The sequence below is a fragment of the Phascolarctos cinereus genome, unplaced genomic scaffold, assembly GCF_003287225.1.
Source record: "Phascolarctos cinereus isolate Bilbo 61053 unplaced genomic scaffold, phaCin_HiC Scaffold_3;HRSCAF=262, whole genome shotgun sequence".
NCBI lineage: Eukaryota > Metazoa > Chordata > Mammalia > Diprotodontia > Phascolarctidae > Phascolarctos > Phascolarctos cinereus.
In genome coordinates this window covers 70,909,267-70,935,199 of record NW_027555736.1, presented here as the reverse complement: position 1 = coordinate 70,935,199, position 25,933 = coordinate 70,909,267, and the positions used below count along the sequence as shown (strand labels likewise).

General features: G+C 36.0%; 1 protein-coding gene across 1 annotated transcript in view; it reads left to right on the top strand.

Moving 5' to 3' along the window:
• The window catches only part of PARG (poly(ADP-ribose) glycohydrolase), a 117,101-nt gene that overhangs the window by 74,522 nt on the left and 16,646 nt on the right, over positions 1-25,933 (top strand). The window contains 4 exon segments of the mRNA XM_020996785.2: positions 565-640; positions 6,810-6,957; positions 13,734-13,812; positions 15,324-15,432. Of these exon segments, the coding sequence (XP_020852444.1) occupies positions 565-640; positions 6,810-6,957; positions 13,734-13,812; positions 15,324-15,432 (412 nt within the window).

The following is a 25,933-nucleotide window of genomic DNA, read 5'->3' as shown; positions in this document are numbered from 1 at the left end:
GTGGACTAAATGCTCTCTAAAGTCCTTACAGCTCTAGATCTGTGATTCTGGTGCTTTTTATTACACCATGCCTCCCTTAATCATTACAGTATGTTGGCTTTTTAATATCTTGTGCTAAGGTAGTCTATTTCTCTTTATCATAACTCATAGTTTCCTAAAGAAATGGAAAACAGAAAAAAATAATATTAACATGTGGTGAATTCAAACATCTTTGGTTTTAATTTAAATTCAGCCTAGGTAAACATGTCAGTGACTGTTCTTTATGAAAGGGGAGAATGATTATGTTTTCTGGATGACTTAAAGGCAGTAAGTCAATTTAACAACCTTATGAATAAAAGAATACAGTAGATCAGAATTTCTGTAGCCTTTATTTTCACCAAAAAGAAAAATATAATTAACAAACTAATGAAAAGAGAGCCACTGAGAAAATCATGTGGGATTTATTGAGTCTCCCCACATATACTGTTTGGCTTGTTTAAAAAAAGACAAAAACATGGTAGTAGGCCCTTTGTATTTAGTGAAAAATTCTTCCACAGACTTAAAGGAAAATCTTTTTAATTGTAGGTGTGAAAAAAAATTAACTCGGTTACACGTAACTTATGAAGGTACCATAGAAGGAAATGGACAAGGCATGCTACAGGTAGGTGAATAATAACAGAAATGGGTCTAAGTCCCTCTCTGTTGGTGGACTTCAGAGAGAGAAGGAATTTTGCCCTCTTTTCTGTATAGCCAGAGTTGATTTTCAGTTTGTGAAACATAATGACTGAATAGAAACAACAAAATGAGTCATTTTGACAGCCTTTATAATGTTGATACTGGCCAGATCACCCTCTGTGTTTCTCATCTGTGCCTATTCAGAAAAACCTTTGACAGAAAACCCAGATCTGGGTAGCCTTTGCCTCTCAGTGCAGACAGACGCTGATTGTAGACTGACAGCGGTGGAGTTTCTAGGGTATAATCTTGACAAGTTGTCAGCAAGCGGCTTCTTTTTCTTTTTTCTCCATAGTTGTTCTGCCCTAGATGTTGACCAGATTGAGATGCTCCTCTGCTGCCAACGGCTGTGGTTTGTTCTGAGAGCCAGTCAACTAAAACAGATTGATAAGGGGGACCTCTCTCCCCTATCTAGCAGTAGTTTATTTTGAGGCAGTGTGCATATTTTTCTCATTGATGTCATTTTTCTTTTTTTTAGAGACATTGATTTAGTTTATTTCACAGTCATTATTCCCATTCCTTTCCACTATGTTATTGTCTTTTCTTTGGGAAAGGAAAATTGCAAATCAGAACTCTCCATGTACTTTATCATTTTATGACATCATCAGTGAACTTTTCATTTGTAGTAACCTTTTTACAGTCTCACAATTGGCAGATGAGCCATGTGTTTTGGCTTCTATTCCCCACATCCAGTAGAACGTACATTAACATTATCACAGAATCTCAGAGTTAGAAGGGCCTTCAGAGGCCATCTAGTCCAAATCCTACTAGAACAAGAATCCACTCTCTTAGGTACTTGACAAGTGTTCAGTGTTATGAAAGGGACTGGTGAAATAGTGCAGTTTTACAGTAAGAGGGCTGAAATTTTGTGACATGCTTTTTGAGGGGTGGGAAAGTGGATGTGGTCTTACATTGGCTTAATTTAACCGACTAGTACAGGTTGATATTTGAGTGTTACTTAATGGCTTTATTAAGGGTCCTAATTCTTTTGTGTTCCTTTTCTAGTTATTATGTATTTTTGCTCAGAAGGTATGATGAAACTGTGGTTATTTTAGAATGGCCTTTTAGGATTAATTAAAATTAATATGCTGCTAGGAGGGAAATCATGTTCAGTTTTTAATCACTTTTTCTTCTTCTTTTGCCCAACTAGCAGTTATAACAATCATAATCATAGGAAACATTTATATAGTGCTTACTATGTGCCAGGTATCGTATTAAGCACTTTACAATTATTACCTTATTTGATTGTCACATCAACCCTGGGAGTTAGGTACTTTTATTATCCCATTTTACAGATGAAGAAAATGAAGCAAACAGTCACACACTGTCACAAAGCTAGGAAGTGATTTGGTCTGAATTTGAACTCATATCTTCCTGATTCCAGGCCCAGTGCTCTATGCACTGTACTGCCTAGATGCCTGAGCTAATATTTGGGATGTAATTGAATCTCTTAGGAATTCCTTTTTTAAGTGTTTATTTGCCCACATAGCTTATCCTCCTTTCTTGACCAGGTTTAATTATTGATTCTAAGTTGATACTCATTATTACTTGCCCTGCACATCACCCTTTCCCACCCTTTTCTTAGACTATAATCAACCAATAAGTGTTTATTAAGTGACTGCCATGTGCAAGGCACCGTACTAGGTGCTGGGGATACAGAAACAAATGTGCACTATCTGTCCCCTCTAGGAGCTTATGGTATTAGAGGCTATAGCTTGTTCCCACATAAGACCTAAAAGATATATACAAATTGAATCCAAAGTTATTGGGAAAGGAGGATACCAACAACTGGGGAAGTCAAGAAAGCCATCTTGATGGGAGCAAAGGATTCTAAACAGTGGAGTTGAGGAAGAGTGTTTCAAGCATGGGGGCACAGCATGTGCAAAGGCATAGGGGTAGAAGATAGAACCTTCTGTTGGGAAACTGCAAAGAGGCCAGTGTGACTGGAGTATGGATTGGGGGGATGGTGATTAATATGTTATCCCCTTTGGAGAGATAAGCTGAAGCTAGATTATGAAGGACTTTCAGTGTCAAGCAGAGGAGCTTATATTTAATTCAAAAGGCGGTGGGAAGCCATTGAATCTTCTCTAGTAGGAGAATAACAGGGTCAGACTCGTGTTTTAGGAAATCCATTTGGTAGTCATATGGAGATTGGATTAGAGCAGGGAAAAGCTGGGTTCAGGGAACCTGAGGAGAAAAGTGATAAGGGATTGAGATGGGGTAAGAGGAGTAAAGAAGAAGGGGAATGATGTGAGAGCTACCTAACAGGTGGGCTGAACAAGGGGAGGGAGCAGCTGAGGAGAGAATTGAGGATCACACGATCATAGATGTAGAACTGGAAGGGCCCTTGAAGACTATCAAGTTCAGCTCGATCATTTTATGGCATAGAGAGCTGGCTCACAGAGCAGTTAAGTGATTTGACACAGGCGATAAGTATCTGAGGTGGGATTTGAACCCAGGTCTTGCTGACTTCAAGTCTAGTGTTCTCTATGTCTGTCTTCTGCATAATGCTGCTCTCAGTTAACCTAGGATTTTCAAACCTTGAGTCATTGGGAGAATGGTAGTGCCCTAATCAGAGAAATTAGGAAGAGAAAACTTGGTTAAGGGTGAAGATAGTGAATTCATATTTTTCGTTTGTTTGCTTTTTGAGTTTGAGATATTTTTGGGACATAACAGGTAGAATATGCAGTAGGTAATTGGCGGTGTAGGACTTAGAAGAGGGAGGAGGACTAGATTGATAGATTTTGTAGTTTGCTGCAAAGAGGTGGTAACTTCTATCCACAGGAGCTGATAAGATTTCCAGATCATCTGGAGAGAAAAAAGAAGAAAACCCAGAATAGAGCCCTGCAGAACCATCACACACAGGGTGTGGAGCATGGATGATGAGCTTGTAAAGCAGACTGAGAAGGATTGTTCTGACATCTAGAAAGAGAACTACAACAGAACAGAATCATGAAATACCATGGAGGAGAATTTAGAGAAGGAGGGAATGGTCAGTAGTGTTAAATGCTGCAGAGAAGTCAAGAAGGATGAGGACAAAGAACAGATTGTTGAATTTAGTAGTAAAGAGATTAGTGGTGATTTTAGAGCAGTTTCTGTCAAGTCGGGGGGATGGAAGCTACATTTCATGAAGTTGGGGAGTGAATGAGAGGTGAGAGTGAAGCCAATAAGTATAGACAGTTGATTGTCTAAAAGGATGAAAAGGTACAGACTAATAGCTTTTGAAGGTCTAAGGAAGGTATTTTAAGGATAGAGGAGATCTGGACATGTTTAAAGGCAACAGGAAGGAGCCAATGGATATAGAGAGGATAAAAATTAAGGATAGCATGATTAAAGGGATACACTCCCAGGGAGGCAAGAGGGGTGAGATCAAAGCCGTAATGAGAGGAATTGGCATTGGCAGGGGGAAGAGATCCCTCATCATCTGAGACTGAAACAAAGAAGACGAGGAAGAGGATTCTATGGTGCTTAGAAGTATGACTTCAAGAAGGAGGAGGAGGAGCTTCAGTTTTCTTCAGTTAAGCTGAGATGAGGTCTTCTGCTGAAAGGGTGGCTGATGGGTAATGTAGGTGTCACAAAGAGCGAAGTTTGAAGTAGATGCTGTGAGGAGCATGAGAGAGTCATCAGGGAAGAGTAGAATGATTAATGGGCATCAGTGAAGGCCAAGGTGAAGTTGGCTAACATTAATTTGTAGTGGACTTGGGCAGCAGAGTACAATAACTTCCTCCCTCTGTGTTTAGCACTCCATGAGAGAAGTGACTACCATACTGCAAGTAGAGAAGGTGGATGGATAAAGGGGTAGTCCAGAGTTGGAGTTTGGAAAGGAATGAATGACCATAGGGCAGTGGGGTGAGGGATTCAATAGCTGAAGATGGTATAAAGTTTAAGTGGTTAATTAAAGGGTCAAGATTTTAACAGATAAGTGAGGCCAGAGCAGATGTGGTGCATGGCCTGGGGAGATCCTGATTTGAGTGGTAAAAAAAGATGAAAGAAGAGAGTTGGGTTATATTCAGGGGTATGAGGTTCCTTTAGTAGGCATTCCACTTGAAATAAGTGACGCAGTTGCAAATTAGCACCCCAGGAATGCTGACCTTTTATTGCAGTACAGTTCAAAGAGGAATTATTTAACATTTGGAGTTGGGATTTTTCCCTTTTCCTTGGAATTTATTAAAGATGAATGAGTGTTTGGAGCTCACGTGAGAACCTAAACTGAAATGAAGGTAGATTAAAAGAATGGCCTAAATTCTTCTACCACTGCTAATTGTTCTCCCTCCCACCATGCCCCAGGAGACCAGGGGAGTTTTATACGTCAGTAGAAGAAACCTTCTTGTATTTTGTATAAATTGCATTTAGCTGAATGACAATAACAACAAAACCTCTCAGCAATATTGTCACTCCTTTCATTTTCTTAAGGTATAATTGACAAGCTAAAAAACTGAACATGTTTCTTTAGAGTGGGAAAATAGCTCACTACCCGTATGTAAGTACTCATACTTTCTTGTGCTGTACGTATTCCTGAATTAGAGGAACCTCACATTAATATAGTTTTCATAAGGAGTAGAAAGTGTCTTTAAAATTATTTTAAGAAAAACCAGTTATCAGACCTATTGTGTTGAGTGTGGTGCAGAATTAGACATGCTGTTGTTTTACTCAAGGAATGAACAATGTATATCTTAATTTTTTTTTGTCAATTTGTACTAAAGTATACTCAGCTTGGTTGTAAACTTCTGTTTCTGACAGTCCTGAACTCTATTCTAATAAAAGCAAAATTTAGTCCTCACCAGGTAGTCATAGTCAGACAATATTAGTCATATAGAGAAAGCTGGCATCTTGTAAGTGAACTATAAACGCTTTTTGATTGGTACAAATTAATATTTACGAGAAGGTTCAATAAATGCTAGATACTTCATTTCAGCAGTGACTTAAAACATTAGAGGAAAAATGTTTTTGCCATTCCTCAGTCGCTAAGTTGGTTTGTTCCTTCACAAACCTTTTTCCTCTGAAAACAGAGATTCAAGGTTTTATTCTACTATTTAAAAAAAAACTTAAAATTTTAATTTTATTTTATATTGCTTAATAGAACAGAAAAAAAAACCAAAAAAAATTATACCTTCTATCTGAAGGCATGTTGAAATGGAGATGATGATGACGATGACAATAATGATAACAATACCTTCCTCCTAGGGTTGTTGGAAGGATAAAATGAGATAATATTTGTAAAGTCCTTTGCAAACCTTAAAGCACTGTATAAATGCCAGCTGTTGTTATCTATGAATACTACCAACAACTAGAATTATCTTTGATTTAATTTGAAGAAGGACATAACTCAGGTTTGTTCAAGGTTTTTTTGAATATCATTCCCATAAAAGTTCCATGAACTGCCTTAAAAATAATGCATTTGGTTTTTGTTTTGACAGTAAATGGTTTCTTCATTCTTTGGAGGTAGGAGGTAGTTAAGGGTTTGTAACATCCATTCAAACTCTGGTTTCTTAGGTTATATTCAGAAAGGCAAAAATTCCTCTTATAAGATTTTCTTACAGAACAAACATGAAGAAAATTTGATCATGGAGTTAAAAGTGCTGTAAGACAAGGAGGCATTTGATTGCTGTGTTTGATTACACAAAGCTATAATTTATGAAAGTCATATAAAACATGTACAGGAAAATGGAGAAAAAAAGGTCGATATAAGAGTACAAATACCTATACTTAACCCCTGCAGAAATAAAGCTTTCCAGTTAAAGTACCCCCTCTATATATTGTTCCTGGGGCTCAAATAGAGGCATATAATAGAGGCTGTGTTATAGATTGGAATTTTTAGCTTAGCTTTCAACTCCATGATGGTTTGGGATCCTGAGAACTGAACAGGTAAGTTAACTAATCAAAATGAAAGAGAATATGCTTACTTAAATCTTCTGTAAAAACGCTTCCTCCTTTGATGCTTTTTGCAATATTTCCTCCATGGTCAAATTTATGGTTCAGAAGTTTTGTTTTTTTAGGAGAGATGAGAAGGAAATTGGTCCATAGAGGCAGTTTATTTAATTAATGTGAATTTTGAGGCCCTTATATGCATACAAAATTAACTGCCTTATTCCTAATAGGTGGATTTTGCTAATCGCTTTGTTGGAGGGGGTGTAACCAGTGCAGGGCTGGTACAGGAAGAAATCAGATTTTTAATCAACCCTGAATTGATTGTCTCACGACTCATCACAGAGGTGCTGGATCACAATGAATGTCTTATCATCACAGGTTAGTGCTAGACAGACTCTGCAAAGTCTTTATGTGATGCTTTTCACTTTTCATGAAGACCTGCTACAAAGAATAGAGATAAAAGTCTGGTTTGTAACTGCTTCCTGCCATTGGCATGAGGCTATTCATCCTTTATTCATAGCCTTAGACTTTTGAGCTTTGAAAATTGTTACAATCTTTATTGCAAACCTTGAATAAATCATTTGAGTTAACCCCTTTCTGAACTTTTCTCATTTAAAGAATTACTATAGCATAGTTTAGTTATATTTAGAGGTTTGAGCATTAGTAATAGGATGTTATAAATTACCTGATGTTCTTGTAAGAAATGAGTAACATATTTAGAGGTTCGATTGTCAGCCTGTGAATGTGTTAATTACCTAGTTAATTTTGTACCTAATCCCAGGTGATATTGAAAGATATGTAAAAATTCCAATATTTGAAAAGATTCAAACAGTTTTATATGGCAGATTCAAGAGGCACAGGTAATAGGCCAGTTATGTTTTTTTTTTCCTTCTCTTATCCCCAAATTCAGGTATTTATTTATCTTTTCTTGGTTAAAGAAAAAAGCATGTATTTAAAAGTATAGTAATACATTTATATTTGTGTAATTATGGGGCCAAAAACATTTAGCCAGGTTTATGTTTTAGGTCAAAGGTTAAAAATTATCTAATACTTTGATTTTAAATAATATTTTATTATCCATTTAAACCTCTTTTCAAAGGAGATGGTCAATATATCATGGGATTTTGGAGGGGGTGTGTGTGAATTATCTATTAAAAAGTGAGTAACTGCTATCTGACAAGACAAGTAAAAGTCGTTTATTACTTAAGAGTTCCTAAGAGACTTCTGACTATCCACCCTAGCTGTTTTAAGCCTTTTACTGAAGATCATTGTAAAAAACAGTCAAGTAAAAGCCATAATCAGTCACCATTAGTTGATATTTCTATTTTCTATAAAAGCAGTTTTCCAGTTTCTTCTGGAATCCATCCCATTTTACCAGATTAGATTTAGGAGGCTTAACAATTGCCTTAGGACAAAAATTAGTTTATTGTTACTTCCACCAAGCACAATGAGAGACAGCCCCATCCCCTGGAGAGTTTGTCTGAGCATGAATGGAGCTGTTTCCAAAGAAGAAAGCTGAAAGACTGAGGCAAAACCAATCCTACACTAGTAGAGGATTGGCTTTGGAACATTTTATATTGCAGATAGCACTCCCAAGACCGTGTTAAGCCACAGATGCATCTGTAGTTAGCGCTCAGGGGAATTATTTTGACTTTCTCTAAATTCCGTTCTCTTTTTTTTCCCCTTTTTTTTGGTCATCTGAAAAACACCTGATGCCCAAAGGGTTTTGTCCTAAGGTGCCCAATATCATTTTGGTGACCACTGTGAAATTATTTTTCAATTATTACTTCCATTCCTATGAAATCTTTTGTAGGACCCTGTTGTGCACTGTCATATATTGTGGGAAGAAAAGGAAATGAAGTGACTTGCCTAAGGTTGGAAAAGAATGTCAGGGTGGTCTACTCTTAGAATTTGCATTGTATTTACTGGACCTCCTTCTTCTCCAGTGGTACTCCTACTTTGGTAAAAGTCTTGTCTCTTAGCAGAGTATGTCTTGAAATAGCTTTACCAAAGTTCTTTGGGATTAAAGAGAGTCTAGATAAGGAGAATGGAAGTTTACCAATGCTTAAATCATGCTTCTTCAACCTGTCTTATCCACATTTGAGCTACCCCCTAGGCTTCATGGCCTATTTTATGTGGATAATATGGGGATCTACCTGTCTATAAGTTGAAATGATGTAGGTAAGAAGGAGGAAAGCATGAAGGAAGAGAAAGTAAGAAAATCAAGAAGTTGATGTTTGTTCATTGAATAACTAAATACTTTGAATTTCTAGCATGTCCTGTTACAAGGAATGTAAAGAACTGCCAACCTGAAAGCTTTAGCTGAGTAGAAACTTTTTTGCGTCAAATATTTTTTTAAAATTAGTGTCTGGGGCACGTCAGTCTTTTTGTTTATGTGGGTATTTTCGTTATTATAGCGTTTCATTATCCTGGGATTTCACCTGTAGACCAAAATTTTTTAGATTTTAATTACTGTTGAAGGTGAATTTATACCTCATGAACCTATTATTTTGTTTGCGTCGCTCATACATAAGCCCTTCACCCCTTAGATGGTTTTCATGAATTGCTGTGGCTGAAAAGTTCATCACCTTGCAGCCAGTCTTTTGGTGAGAGTCTCTCCAAAAGTAGCTATGCTTGGCTTTGAATGCTTAGGCTTGTGAATTCTTTCTAGCTTTGTAGAACCGAGCAGAGCCTTCAAACCGTTAAAATATGCTCCAACAACGTAGCATTATAATGAGGCATTAGAAGGAAGATTTCATAAAGGAACATAAATGTATATTCGTGTATTAATGATTTTGTTGGTAAAATGTTAACTATTTATGCACAGACATAGCTTAACTTTTTGTGTCATTTCATTTGGTGTAGGTATGTAACAAAAATCTTAGAATGACAGGGATTGTCTTCCAGTAATAATTTTGTCAAAGATATGATTTCTCCTATTAATGTTTTAAGAAATAATGAAAAACTTTTCCACATTTTGAAGATGAGTTGAACTTGACCACCATTACATGTAGTGTAAGGGGTCTCTGGGGAGTTATGTTAGGTTTCTATTTTAGCAGTGGTTTTATTAAACAAGTAGTAAGTTTGCAGAGCTGCTAAGATGCTTACCTTCTGAGATCTTGGCACTGTTAGCTAAGGACATGCCAGGGTGACTTTTTACTCAGCACATTTTTTTCAAATCCACTTTACTTTATTATAGTGCCGTCTAATTAATATCTGTGATGTGATGTTCCCTTAATGGAAATGGCCATTTCATCATCCATATTTGATCCCTGGCTTTCAGCCATCTCGCTGCTTAGGAGTCTTAACCATGTGCCACAATCTATCTGCCTGATCAATTACATTCCTTCAATGATGTATCTTGACTCAGTGGGCTAATGGCTGTGACTGTGCTGCTTGAATTTGTAGAAGAGTCTGAGAAATTGGAAATAAATTAAATTTGACATCATTGTGGAGCATCTGGTTGGCATCAGGCTTTTTAATGAATATGAAACAGGTCAGGCAAACAGGCAAATGCTGCTTTCATCCAGACAGTGTTATCCTTTTAGAGACGTGAGGTGGATGTTCAGAGATACCAAGGATTTTTTTTTAATGGTCTGTGTGTGTGATTTTCTTTTAGTTGCTATTATCTTATTTGTTATGGTTTCTCCTCAGGATGACCATGAGTATTAATTAAGAAAACATTGATTTAGGGAAAAGGGCTCAAATTTCACATCGTTTTTGTGTGATGAACAATAGGGAGCAATAGGTAGATACATGTGTAAGTCCTTTCAAGTGACTATACTCACAGAACTTTTCCTTCCTCCCATATTCCCTTCTGTAATATCTGCCCTGATGCTCAAGTGCCATCAGGTCTTAAGAGTTGCACCTTGATGGGTATTCTTTTGTTTCTACCTTGTTAGCATATAAATCAGGTACTTGGATACCTTAAAGCTTTTTAAGTCAAGTAAAATGCTGATCATTTAATGGATGGGCTGTCTGCTGATAGAACAGACAGTCCCAGAAAGCACAAAATTCAACACTATTTCAGCAAAATTGCCAGAGAAACTACTTGAATACAAACACTTACTGCTCTTCTGAATGTCACCAATATTATTACTTCAGCAACTCATTCTCTTTTTTTTTTGGCAGTCACTCTTTTTTATTGCAATAATTAAGAACAGAAAGGTTTTTCTCTCTCTTCCTCCCTCTTCCTTTCCCCTTCTCCTTTCACTCCACTCTTCTTGGATCTCTCTTCCTCTTCCTTCCTACCTCCTTCCCCTCCCCTTTCTCTCTCTGACCCACACACGTACATAAAAAATTATGATTTAATAATAATCAAAGTGGCACTTTGTTAATTTTAAAAGTACCCTACTTCATTGTTCCATGAATGTTTGAATTATATTTCTTTCATATCAGCATATTCCCAAAATCTTGGCAATGTCAAATAGCATAAAAATGATCTAAGTCAAAACAAAGTAGGAGATCAACCTCTCAAGTTTCTTGGTCCAAATCCCTCACTTTTCTCATCATTTTTGGGCAGTGTTTTCTAACCTTATCTTAAAGCCTTGACTCAAGATATGAGAGCTTTCATCATCATTATCAATATAAATTTTACTGGTAAAAATTAACAATTTTCATATAAGGCATGTTACCAAAAATGAAACTTTTTGTGTGTGTATTTTTTTTTCTGTATTTCCCAATATATTATTTTTTCTCTGGTTGTTAAGAACTCCATTTTCTGTCATAATAGGAAGTGAGAATGCTTCTTCCTAAAAATTAATGGTTCCTTTGGGCTTCATGGAAAAAAAATCATCCATGGTATAATTCCTTATTTCTAGGTTTCTGATGGTCTTTAAGGTGTTTATTCATATAAAAAATCTTGTCTTGGTAGCTGTGAAATTTCTTCTGCAATTACGCAAGTCCTGGAAAAAGCTTTGAGCAAGGTCATTCAGGCCCCTTTCTTATTTTAGCTCTTACCCACACATTTTCACCCGACTTTACTTCATCAATAAATTTGAATTTTAAGCAACTTGAGAACAGCTAGTATGCAGTGGACAGTCTGCATAATTTGAAAGGTGCTTAAATAGTCGAAGAATTTAATTTATTTAAATCAAAAACATTTATGTATTCATATTTTGATTTCTCACATCACTAGGAAATATATCTTAACATTATTTCTTTCAGTAAGGAAAAAATGAAATTGGATCCTAACCATGAGACACAGAAATGATCATTTGTAGTGTTTTGGGTTCATACCATGTTTTTAATTTTTAAGAATTTGGCAAGTATCAATTTTCCCTGTTTGAAGCTCTGACTAGAAACTGTTTTCCACTTGAAGGTAGAATCTAAGGAATCTAGAACAGCTAAGTGACTTGTTGAACACCAGACAAAAATGTGGAACAGTGCCCCAGGATTTTATCACCTTTGGTTTCTGGTTCTTAATCTGGGCAGTGGAATTTATTTCTCAGATAAAGGGAGATACCTTCTGCTACTTTAACTTTTTGATAATAAATTTAGAGAAATTGGAAGCATTGAGGACTGCAAAGTGAGTTTTCTGTGTTAATTTAAAAGTGCTATGAATTTATTTTAAAAAATCATAAAATCTTGTTTTCATTAGCTCATTGAGTAGAACTGTTCCCTTCTAACCCTTTTTGGCTATTAAGTCTGTCTAACACATCTCTTTTCTTGATTCTTAAGAATTCTCTTCTTAATTTCTTGATTGTTTTCTTAGTTCTTGTGAGAACTTGTCAGAAATTCTTAAACTCTTTATGTGACCTAAACAAAATACAAGTTCACCTCTGTTAGGCAGCGTACTTTGCAGCCTGAAAACTCTAGAGATATCAAGTCCAGATTCCATTCTGCTAGACTCTCTAGATGACTTTGATTATCACAGCAATCATCCTGTTACTTAACCTCAGTTAACCTGTGTCTTGACAGGCATGTCAGAGAATTCTAATCAAACAAACGTTGAGTTAACCTGACCTCAGAAAAACTAAATGTTTGGTCTTTATCTTGGATCCAGTGGTCAACATGTCAGAATTATCTTTTTAGTCCTTTCTCTTTTATTTGTCCTTTTTTTGCTATTGTGGGGTACGACGTTTCCTGCATCTTTCAAAAATGTATTTACCATAAATGTTTCCTCTAATTGCACCTTAATTCTCCAGGTGAGAAGGGACCTTTTTCAGGTTTTCAACGTGCTCTGAACAATAATTTAATAAAAGTATCTGAGGCACCTAGGAGATTCGCTCTCTTTCCACCTGATATGTGGGCGTAATGTCAAGACAGTTGGGCTCAAATATCTTCAACCTTCCTCTGTAACTCTTACTGTTGCCTTTATTTCTTTTCTTCTATTTTAAAAAAGAAATATATAGCATAGGAAAATACTTTGTCAAAATTACTCTCTTGTTTAGAGTTTTCAGCTTTTCACTGGTGCAGTACATTCTAATTTTATCCTGAAAAGTCTGGTGATTTTTGAGTTATCTATAGGAGCTAGAGCAAACAACATAATTTTTAAAATTAAATAGCGATACATCTGTGACTCCAACCCCAACCCAAGTTAATTATTTATTAATATATTGTAGGAGGGGCCAGTGATAGTTATAATTAAATGAGTGTTAATTTGTACTATTTTGTGTTTTTCCTTCCCTGTCTTCTCTTATGTGATGAATTCTTGGCTTTTCAAAGGCCTCCTAAAGTACTTTGCCTATTGATAGACAACTCCAAGAGTTAATAATAATTTAGCTTTTCTTAGCAAAGAATATATTTTTTAATTTCTTATTTTTTAAATCTTCAGGTTCCCTGCAATTAAAGTAGGAGAAATATGCTTATAAAAGAATGTCTTGCTAGTTATTCCTTACCAAAAGGAAGGAGTTGCAAGACAGTGAATTTTCATCTTTGTTGAACAAGCAATGCAACCTGTTTGTGCCCTTTATTTATATAGGTAATATAAGCAGAAGTGTTTCGGTGTGTTTTGTTTCTTTTCTTTATATTTATTTGTCTTTAAGGGTAAAGAAGACTGTCTATAAAGATCTGATTTTCTTTTAAAATTTGCTTTTGCCAATGAAAAATATCCAGGAAGAAAGAATAAGTTTATTAACCAAACTCCCTTAATAAATAGGAAGGACAGTATTAAAACATCATGTGAAAGTATAATAACAAATTAATTATTTCAGGTACTGAACAGTACAGTGAATACATAGGCTATGCAGAAACATACCGTTGGGCCCGAAGCCATGATGATAAGAGTGAAATGTAAGTCTTGCTATACATTTCTTACTTTATGTGTGGTGGTTACATAGTTGACAGAATGAAAGAAATAAATATGAAAGTTTTCCTATGACATTCCCAGCCTCATAGACTGCTTTATTTGCATATCTATGTGTTTTAATCTTTTATATTTCAGCCTGGATGTAAAAACAGATGTCTCATCTTCCAATGAAGGGGAGGAAAAGCAGGGAAGATAATAAATTAAACAAGGACCTTAAGCAAGGAAGAACTTATCCTTATTAGCACAGAAGGAATAGAAATATCTAAGTGTAGTTAACTACCTGTCTATCTCAGATTCCTAAAAATGGTGAAGAGGTGTTCTTAAAAATCAAAGTGCTTTGCCAGCTTGTTAATCATCGCAACTCTTCTATGAAACTGGCAATTTCTCAGTCATTTCATATTTCCATGTGGAGAATACTGAGAAGTATTTGCCCCAAAGCACATACGTTTGATGACCAAGTCTCAGTGGACTTGTTTTTATCCCATTCTCTCTCAAAATCAGCGTTTGAAATCTTGGATACTTTGTGCTATTTTACCCATCTGGGCCATGGACTCATTCATGATATAGTGTCTTAGGTTGGTTCCATTGAATATACAACTGTATCAACTTTAATTAGGTATAGTTTTATAAAATTGTATTATTGTTTAGATTTACCTTCTTTTAAATGTTAAATGTTATTTGTGATGTAATTACAAACCAAACAGCTTTATATCCACATGAGAAGTAAATTCATAGTATTTAGGACCAGAAGGGACCTTGGAGGCCATCTAATCGAACCCCAACCCCTTTGTTTTACGCAGCAAAGAAGTGAGGTCCAGAGAGGTTAAGTGATTTGCCTGTAGTCATTCATTTGCAACAGACCTGAACTGGGATTTAAACTGTGGTTCCTAGATTCCAAATTTAACCCCTTTGTCATGGCTAAATAGATTTTAAATGTATTAATATATAAAATATGTTTAATATATTATGTATTAAATATATTAAATAATATAAATATCTATGTATTTTAGAAGATTCTAAAAATTTCTCAACTAGTTCCTTCTGGTCTTGACGTGATGAATATTATTATCTGTGTTGCTGTCATCTGTTTGGAAAATTGTTTTTTGTTGTCAATATGGCAAATGAGTACATGAGTAAGAGTATCATACTGAATTGTTTATGTGGTTTTGTATAACACTTGTATTCTTAGAATAATCTTCTTTGCAATAGGTAGTAATATTACAAACCCAGTGCTGTAAGGCTTCTAAAAAGAACCCTATGAATTATCTTGGCATAGGAGAAAGGAGTACTTGTTAATACCAGCCAAGTCCTTCCTGGCCATTGAGTGTGCATATCTGTTACCAGGGTATTGTTTTAATTTTCTTGAGGTGGGGAGTGGGGGGAGTTGAGAAGGAGAGAAAAATCATTGCTTGTAAATTGGAAGAAAAATGCCATCTACATCCTGTGCAGCCTACTTCACAGATGTGCTGTCTCTTTCTTCTCCTCCTTACCCCAGAGATGACTGGCAGAGGCGCTGCACAGAGATTGTCGCTATTGATGCGCTTCACTTCAGACGCTACCTCGATCAGTTTGTGCCTGAGAAAATCAAGCGGGAGCTTAACAAGGCCAGTAACCTTGTTTCTTAAATCACCCAGGAGGCGCCATCTACTTACTGCTATTTTATTAATGCTGGAGTTAATGCTTTCCGGGAATTCTTGCAATGTCAACAAGTCTGCCAACAGGCCTCCTGATTTAATGGTGGTGTCAGCTTGTACAGAATGTACTTTCCATTTTGTAATTGTGTGATTAAAATCGGAGCTTGCCAGATAGGGTATTGCTTGATATTATGTCCATGTCTGTGTGTATATTTGTAGAAAATCGGCAGTTTTTAATTCACATAGAAGTAAACTAATCTGCCCCTGAACAATTATTCCAAACCTTCCTTGTTGATATTTTCTCTAAATTGTGTGCTGTCAGCATTTTTGAAAAGAAAAACAAAGCCAATATTATTGTATGACAGATTAGATAGGTTACTTAATGATTCTGTAACTTGGCATTTTAGCAAGCATATGACATTTTGGTACAACTTATTCTGCTTCCTGTAATCATTTGCCTTATTTTGTTGGTTGGCAAAAGGATAAAATGTGTCTGAAACTTTCATACTGTTCATTCTAAAGTAAGATACCAAGTACAGCCCTCTGGGTTCTACATATTACCACACATCTGTTCTCTTTTTCTCTGTATTGTACCAGCTCCTCAGAAGATAAGTGTATTCGGTCTTCAGAAATTGACCCAATTTTGCAAGCTATTTTTTCTCTCCTTAGTAGGTGAATATAGTTATGTAAAATGATTAAAATACCAAGGCTTGAAGCTTTATTTAACTTGGTTGCTGATATGTTTAGTCTCTCCAAGCTGACTTTTGTGAATATGACCAAGCTGGTCTATTTCACTACAAATATGTCACAAGTTCATCTTGGTGGATATATTCAAGAGAAGATAAATTATCATCTTCTCATCTCTGGCTTTTACTACAAGAACATTTTATCTGAGATTGTACTCAGTAGACGCTGTCTCCAATAACATTAGCTGCCAAATTGATTTTTAAAAAATTCAGGAAGGCTCTTAATCCATTTACACTGTTGAAAGGATTTGGGGATATAGCTAGATTATGCACATTGGTCTGTATCTTAGCCCTGAGAATATACTATACGCAAACTCTTTTTTTGTTGCTACAAAGCTTCCATACCTCTTTAAAGTATATTACTTTCTTTTTAATGTTTAGACTTTCCAAAAGACTTCCTTCCAAAATATCCTTCTGTCCAAAAGATATTTAAAATGAATGTGCATACTTGTTTTCAAAGTTAGAAGGCTAATGTGATGTGTCACAGATGACCTTCACTCCTACAAAAAAAAATTCCTCTTTAAAATAGTACAGCACAGATTAAACTCTACAATTTCATATAGCATCATCTATTTCCAGGTCCTCTCCTTTTTAAACCTGAGCCTGGAAGATAGGCTATCAGTCTTAACACATAAGAAATTCTTGAGAGGTAGATATGTGAATCTTCTCCATGCTTTTATTGTCCAAATAGTTCTGTCTCTAAACAGTTCTGTATCTGCAAACCAGTATGACCTTTCATTACCAAAAAAGTTATCAGTGGATCTGTTATGTCTTATGGGTTTTTTTAGATTTTACTTATTTTAAAATAATAAGACAAAAATGAAGAGAATCCTATTCTTTGATTTGTATATGTCTAGAATTTGAGTGCAAATGAGAATGCAGTGATCAGCCAGAAATATCAGTGGAATCATGGATTCATTTTACATCAGCATAATAACGATGGACCATAAGTATAATTTTAATTATATAGTAGGAAGAATTCTTTTTGGTATAAGATAGCCTTTGTCTTGAGCAGCTACTAAGTAATAATTTGAAGGCAGTTCAGAAGTAGAGATAAGGGACACGTATTTTAAATTATAACTAAGCACTGTTTATTAAATACCCATGTGTGAAAGACACATAATCATTACGACTATAGTATTTTGTGGAATAGGTGGGCTTGGAGGGGAAGTATTTTAGAAGGAAAATAAATATGAAATTAATATAATTATAGTTACATCTTTAAAACATTCCTGAAAACTTTTTACTCTGGGTATAAGATATATTTATGCTGGCTTATGAATTCTGGACTTAAATGCTGAAGAAAATTCAAATGTATTCTTAGCCTATTGGTTACATTTTCATATACTTCAGTAAATCTGTGGTCTCACTGATAAAAGTACTCCTTCCACTGCCACAGATTCCAAGTTTCTCATCTTCTTATGTTCTTATCCATGTCTTCCCAAAAATCTCCTTAGAAGATCTATTTAACATTCTGGAATCCTCCTGTTGATCTTTCAACATTTTGTGGGTACCCGTGAAGCATACAGGCTGTCCTCCTCCTTCCCACTCATTACCCATATAGCCTAAGTCTTTTTCCAATCATATATTTACTTGTTGAGGTCTTTGACACACAAATGATCATTGATAATAAATTGCAGACTGTATACACTCATTTCCATTGCCATTTGGAATCACAGTCTTTGATTAGCAACCAGACAGCATCACCAGAAGAGTGTTGATGTTAAAAAGACATTTGTGTGTATGTCAGGGAGCAGTTTGGAATCTCTAAAAGAGTTATACAGTTTTTTTTAACATGAGGAATTGTGTTCTCATGAGGAAAAGAAATACCCCCCCCCCCCTTTTTTTGCTTTTTGGTGAGGCAGTTGGAGTTAAGTGACTTGCCCAGGGTCACACAGCTAGTAAGTGTCAAGTTTCTAAGGTCGGATGTGAACCCAGGTCCTCCTGACTCCAAGGCCGGAGCTCTATCCACTGCACCACCTAGCTGCCCCAGAAATACCATTTTTAAAGGTCATTTTTTTGTACAAATGCTATAGATCTATCAATCCTAATGAGTCTAAAATTTTTTAGTAAAGGATTGTTCTCATTTTATCACTGATGTAAAGAAAGAGGCAATGAACTAATTTATTAAATTTCAGTGACAGGTTAACTAGAAAACTAAACCATATACCATGGTGCTTCTTAGCCCAAAGTATTCCATCATCTATAAAAGCTGCATTTCTTTAAAATTAAGACAGGTGGACGAACTTTCTTCTGCTCACTGACAGTACAGGCATCCAGGAAGTTTATGGGATCCAGCTGAACACATATGAAGACAGTTCTGAATTAAATAGATTTCACATGTCATTAAATTATGTAAATGTAAAGGAGAAATCTGTACTCGATCATTTCAGAGATGGCTTTTGTGCAATTTTAATTCTTTTAAACCAGAAGAAAATTAACTTAGTATGAATGGGAGAATAGAATAGAATGATAGAATAGTTTAAAATCAGTTTTTACAAAGTCATAATTTAATATTAATTTTGGAACTCTGAGTACCTTTTTGCTATTCTCTGTCATTACTCAGTGAGAAATAATTGAAAGGTAAATACGGTGAAGTGCTTTGTTATTTCCTGAAAGAGTCGTATCTCTATCCAGGCTTCACCTGTCCTGTTGGAGCTACATTTTGATTTGCTAGTAGAACTTGTTTTCTGAAAAGGGAAATAATATCTCTTTTTGTCAAACTAAAAACAGTTAAACAATATTTAATACTATCATTGATCAGCTGTATAGAAATCTAAAGCAGTAACATGATTGGGAAGATGTATGAATGCACCATGCAAAACTGTGAACAACTATTCCTTTGAAGAGTGAACCAGTCAGTGGGTCGTTGGGCTTACTGAAAGTTCACTGGTAATCATCCCCACAACCCTCTGTCAGTCAGGTCTTGTAGTGGGGACCATCTACCAGATCCCTAAAGAGAATCTCCATTGTTTCCTGTTATTTGTAGAGCTGGTGGATTTATCCAGTATGCTACATGGAAGGGATTAGATATTGAGCCAGTGTACGAACACAAACAGTTCAATACAACTGGCTGCTGATTCTTCTAAAGAGCCTAGGATTTAATCCTGATGGTCCTTCTTTGATGTTTTTGTCTCTTAGGTTTTCAGGAGTATTAGTTCAAGGTGTCATTTATAGGTATTTTTTTAATTCCCAAATACAATCAATTAAAAAAAAAACTTTGAAATTATTGTTTGCAGGATAATGTACAGAGAGCTGGTCTTGGAGCCGACCGAGACTGGGTTAAAGTACTGCCTCTAACACGTTCTGACCATGTGACTCTTGTCCAGTCACTTAACCTCTCAAGAGTCTAGGCTAGAGGTATCAAATATGTGACCCACAAGCTACCTGCAACCTATCACACTCTTGAGTGCAGCCTGAGCCAGATGAAAATGAAATTGTGAAATAGTGAACAAAATAACTAAAAATACAATGAAGCATAGATAATAATATGTGGTTTCCTAAGTCAATGTGCTGCCACAGGGATCCTTCTGTACGTTTTAATGGTCCTTCTTTCTATTTGTGTTTGACGCCACTGCAAGAAAATTCTGTGACACTAAATTGAAGAAAAGATGCTTTGAGAGAGGGAGTTTCCTCATCTAGGAGTCCTGTGCCAAGAAATCAAAAGTTGTTAAAACCTGAAGAAATCAGTGTTAATCAATACTAATGCATATAGTAATTAGATAGTCAATATTATTTGTTAATTTAAGTTCAACAAGGAAATTGTATTAGGTAACACTAAAAAGGAAGTCTTAAATTTTGAAAATTAAAATGGTAGTACTGCTAATTTTAATATGGCATTAATGTAATTGTTACCAAAAGTTGAATGAATCTTCATGAAGAGATTTTTTTTAGCTACAGGTAGCTTCACAAGCCTGCTGAATTGGATGAAGAAACCAAAAGTTTTGCCAAACTGTGGACTTTGGGGGCTACATCTGACATAAAATATGTTCTTCCACACATGTCTTCTGTGGAGCATAATCCTGGAGCCTGTACAGTTTAATGCCTCAGTTTCTTTTGCTTTTTTACACCTTATTTTCTGTACTGTTCCCACTTCTTTTCTTCTTTCCTTTCCTAACTCCTTATTTCTTCTTGCTGCCTGTTTTTATCTTCTTTCTACCTGTGATTCTTCCTTGGCTTTACATCTTGCTTTTTTTTCCCCTTCCAGCCTCCCTTTCCCCCTTCCTGCCTTTGTTTTTTGCTTCTCTTAGGGCTTCTGGCTGCCTGTTTGGTCAGTCCCAGGTATGAAGTGCTCTGACTGTTGATACATAAAGTTCCTGACTCTGCTCCCTAACCTGGACCTCCCACTAGTGCCCTATGCTCCAAAATTATGTCTTACCTGTGGCTTTCCTCATGCTATCAAAATTCACTTCTCTAGTGTATCTCAAATAAATGTTAAAGATAGCTGAAAAGACATACTACTCTAGAAAAGAAAGATTGGGTTGGTTTTTATTTTAACCATCTCTGGACATTGGCTTGTTAGCTCAAATAAATATTGGTATCTTAATGGAACTTGCCTTAAGTCATACCACTCAGTTTATCCCCATGTGTGGATAGGGGAGAAAGGAAAGTATATGGCTCTGGCCCTAGGAGGGCTTTCCCACTAGCTTCCTTCTTTGCTACAGGAAGAGGTTAATCACTACTCTGTTTTCATTTTCTTTTCTGGAGCCCAAACCCTTGGCCATACTGTTTAATTTTCATTTTTCACTGAAGAGAGGTGATTATTGTTACAAAGATACTGATTTTCCCTAAGCTTAATGTGAGTGAGGATCTCCGTCTTGTCCTGTTTTGGGTTATCTGAGCTGGAAGTAGATAAAGGCTACAGCCAGTGGTACCAAAGAACATTTGGGCCATCTGTACTGGAGAAAAGAGGCACGGGTCCCCTGAGCTATGAGTCGAGAGGTCTTCCTCTCCTTGAGATGGGTTTTGTTTGGCTATATAAAAATATTAGTATGAATAGTCCATTTTTATATGAACTGCTTGCCATTTTTGTCTGATTACTGTGATATGTGATAAGGCTTCCATATGTAGTTGAATCATGTCTGACTCACTTTTGCAACTTTTACTTGGTTATAACTCTAAATTCTGTTCATGTACGTTCAGTCTTTGTAGATTATCGTTCATATGGCATGCCTTTTCTGATACAACTTAAATATTTTCAGGAATATTTGGTGTTGTGACTTTAGCATATATTTAATTATGCCTAAATGATCAAAGTTTTCTACATTCTGCATTTTCATGGTTGGTTTCACAAAATTGTTTTTGAACACAGGTCAGATAAGATACCTGAACTCTTTAGAGAACCCGTTAAAAGAAGGGAAAGCCTAAATCTTCTTAAAAACACTCTTCCAATATGTATGAAAAGGAAATTGAAAAGAGTGAAGGCTTCCTCTTCCTTTAGTTATCTGAACAGAGTTAACAGAAAACTGAGTGTCACATGTAGCTGTGACCTGACAGAATACCACTTATCATTCTGTGGGGAAAGTTTGGTATTCACCCTCATGGCATAGTGGCAGAGGCTGTTATTTCTCAGCAACCTGCTTAAAACATTGAGCTTTCCGGTATTTGTGACCTGAGAGAGATTTTCTGAAGCCCCATACATCTGATGGAGCAGGTAATTTGTGGACTCTTGTGTAAGCTGTGTATTGCACGCATTGACTAATGGTGTCATACCAAATTATAATTAATATCTGTCAGAATTTACAGCCCAGAAGGGGGTGGAAGGAACAGGTTTATTAATCCACTCTAGACAATGTGTTAAATAAATTTTTATACCTTTGCAAAAACTTCACTGACTGATTTACTACTTTTCTATATGTGGATTTTGTAGAACCATCTTTCTTTATCCTTGATTTTTCCCTGGGAACATTTGTCACAGATCATTTTCCTTCCTTCATTTACTGTTGCACAGAAACCTATATTTTAGGCTTTATTTGGCACTGGCGATAACCCAGAGCAGATTTGCTTGACTATAACATTAAGCCTTTTAATATTGTCTGATGGTCTTAGAAAGTACTTATGCCAGCAGACAGAAAATCCAACTATCCTGAGAATAAAGATGTGGAAATTGAAAATTCTGAAGCTCAACAGTTAGCTGTCCTGTACTCTGCTAATATACAAACTTTTCATTCAGTGTTTAATAAGTATTTATTTATATTATATTTTCCTACTGTTATTACATTGACATAGAACATCAGAAGGTAGCTTAGAGATAATTCCAGTTCAGAAACACATTAATATACCCCATGGGTGATTATCAGCCCTCTCTCTGGGGCTCTCTCTGCCAGATTCAGAGAGCCCCAGGGACTAGGAGTTGAATCCAGGATGCAACAGGCATTTAACTTCGCTGAACCTCAGTTTTTCAACTGTAAAATGGGAATAATAATTATACTATCTAGCAAAGATATTTTGAGGAAAGCTCTCTGTAAAACTAAAAGCACTGTGTAAGTGAAAATTATTATTGTTGTTAATCAGAATTCTTAATAAACCACCCAGATTATATATTATTAATAGCATTTTATTTTTTCCCCAATTACATATTAAGTCAATTTTTAGCATTCATTCTTTTTTTTATTTTTAATTTTTAGTTTTCAACATTCACTTCCACTGACTGAATTTTGAGTTCCAAATTTTCTCCCCATATCTTCCCTCCCTCTACCCCATGACAGCTCACATTCTGATTACCTCTTCCCCCAATATGCCCTCCCTTCTATCATCCCCATCCCTCTTCTCTTATCCCCTTCCCCTTCTATTTACCTGTAGGATAAGGTAGATTTCTGTACCCAGTTGGCTGTGTATCTTATTTCCCAGTTGCATGTAAAGATAATTTTGAACATTTGCTTTCAAAACTTTGAGTTCCAAATTCTCTCCCTTTCTCCCTCCCCACCTACCCTCACTGAAAAGGCAAGCAATTCAATTAGATTATACATATGTAGTCATACAAAACACTTCCATAATAGTCATGTTGTGAAAGGCTAACTATATTTGCCTCCATCCTATCCTGTCCTCCATTTATTCTATTTTCTCCTTTGACACAGTCCCTCCTCAAGTGTGCTTCTGATTTCCCCCTCTCCCAATCTGCCCTCCCTTCTATCACCCCCCACTCTTATTCCCTTACCTGCTACTTTCCTGTAGGGTAAGATAGATTTCTGTGCTCAATTGAGTGTTTATGTTATTCCCTCCTTCAGCCAAATCCAGTGAGAGTAAGATTCATTTATTCCCTCTCACCTCCTCCCTCTTCCCTTCCACCCTAAAAGCCTTTTCTTGACTCTTTTATGTGAGATAATTTACCTCATTCTACCTCTCCCTTTCTCCCAGTACATTCCTCTGTCATCCCTTAATTTTATTTTTTAGATATCATCCCTTCATATTCAACTCACCCTGTGCCCTCTGTCTATATATATATTCCTTCCAGCTACCTTAATAGTGAGAGAGGGCTCATCAGTTACAAATATCAGCTTTCCATGTAGGAATGTAGACAGTTCAACTTTAATAATTCCCTTATGATTTCTCTTTCGTGTTTACTTTTTCATACTTCTCTTGAGTCTTGTATTTGAAAGTCAGTTTTTCTATTTAGCTCTGGCTTCTCAAGTATACTTTAAATTCCTCTATGTCATTGAATGTCAATTTCCCCACTCAATGATTACACTCACTTTTGCTGGATAGGTGATTCTTGGTTTTAATCCTGGCTCCTGTGATCCCCTGAACATCATATTCCAAGCCCTCCAGTCTCTTAATGTAGAAGTTGTTAAATCTTGTATTATCCTGGTTGTGTTTCCATGATACTTGAATTGTTTCTTTATGGCTGCTTATAATATTTTCTCCTTGACCTGGGAACTCTGGAATTTGGCTATAATATTCCTGGGAGTTTTCCTTTTGGGATCTCTTTCAGGAGGAGATGGGTGTATTTTTTCAATTTCTGTTTTACCTTCTGGTTCTAGAATATCCTTGATAATTTCTTGAAAGATGGTATCTCGGCTCTTTTTGATCATGGCTTTCAGGTAGTCCAATAATTTTTAAATTATCTCTTCTGGATCTGTTTTCCAAGTCAATTGTTTTTCCCATGAAATATTTCACTTTGTCTTCTATTTTTTTATTCTTTTGGTTTTATTTTATAATTTCTTGATTTCTCATAGAGTCTTTAGCTTCCATTTGCTCCATTCTAATTTTTAAGGAATTATTTTCTTCAGTGAGCTTTTGGACCTCCTTTTCCATTTGGCCAGTTCTGATTTTTAAGGCATTCTTCTCCTCATTGGCTTTGTGGACCTCTTTTGCCATTTGCTCTAGTCTATTTTTTAAGGTGTTATTTTCTTCAGTATTTTTTGGGGTCTCTTTTAGCAAGTTGTTGACTTGTTTTTCATGATTTTCTTGCATCACTCTCATTTCTCTTCCCAATTTTTCCTCTACTTCTCTTACTTGATTTGCAGAATACTTTTTGAGCTCTTCCATGGCATGAGACTAATTCATATTTTTCTTGGAGGTTTTGGATGTAGGAGTAGCATTCACTTTTACAAGATTTTGAGTACCAAGTTTTTCTCCCTCCCTCCCCTCCCCTCTTCCTAAAACGGTAGGTGGTTTGATATAGGTTATACATGTGCAGTCATGTAAAACGTATTTCCATATTAGTCACAGTTGTGAAAGAAGAAACAACTCAAAAGGAAATAAAACCATGAGAAAGAATAAAATAAGTGAAAAAAAGTGTTTCGATCTGCATTTAGAGCCAATCAGTTCTTTATCTGGATGTGGATAGCATTTTCTTTCTTGAGTCCTTTGTACTTGTCTTGAATCATGGTTTTGCTGAAAAAAGCTGTCATTCATAGTTGATCATCACACAGTGTTGCTGATACTGTGTACAATACTTTCTTGGTTCTGCTCATTTTACTTTTCATTGTTTCATACAAGTCTTTCCAGGTTTTTTGATATGTGCCTGTTCATCATTTCTTATTGCACAATAGTATTCCGTTACATTCATATACCACAGCTTGTTTAGCCATTCCCCAATTGATGGGCATCCCCTCAGTTTCCAATATTTTGCCACCACAAAAAGAGCTTCTATAAATATTTTTGCACATGTAGGTCCTCCTTTTTTTATGATTTCTTTGGGATGTAGACTCAGTACAGTGTTGCTAGATCATAGGAGTTTTGTAGCCCTTTGGGCATAGTTCCAAATTGCTCCCCCCGAATGGTTCGATCAGTTCACAACTCTACCAATAGTGCATTAGTGTCCACGTTTTCCCACACTCTCCAATTTTATCATTTTCCTTTTTTGTCATATTAGTCAATCTGATAGGTGTAAGGTGGTACCTCAGAGTTTTAATTTACATTTCTCTAATCAAAAGTGATTTAGAGCACTTCAGATTGTACATTTCTTAAATACACATCTGCATATCTGACTAGGTGGTTAGCACCTGTGGAAAGGTGCAGTAGTAAACCTCACCTTTGAAGAATACAGGCTACTCAAAGGATTTCCAAGGAAAAACACTGTTTTAATGAGCACCTTTCTAATAAGTAAAAGTAATTTATGTTGTTGTTCAGTTGTTTCTGACTCTTTGTTACCCCATTTGGGATTTTCTTGATAAAAATACCAGAATGGTTTGCCATTTCCTTCTCTAGTTTATTTTACAGATGAGGAAACTGAGGCAAACAGGGTTAAGTGACTTGCTGAGGATCACACAGCTAGTGTCTGA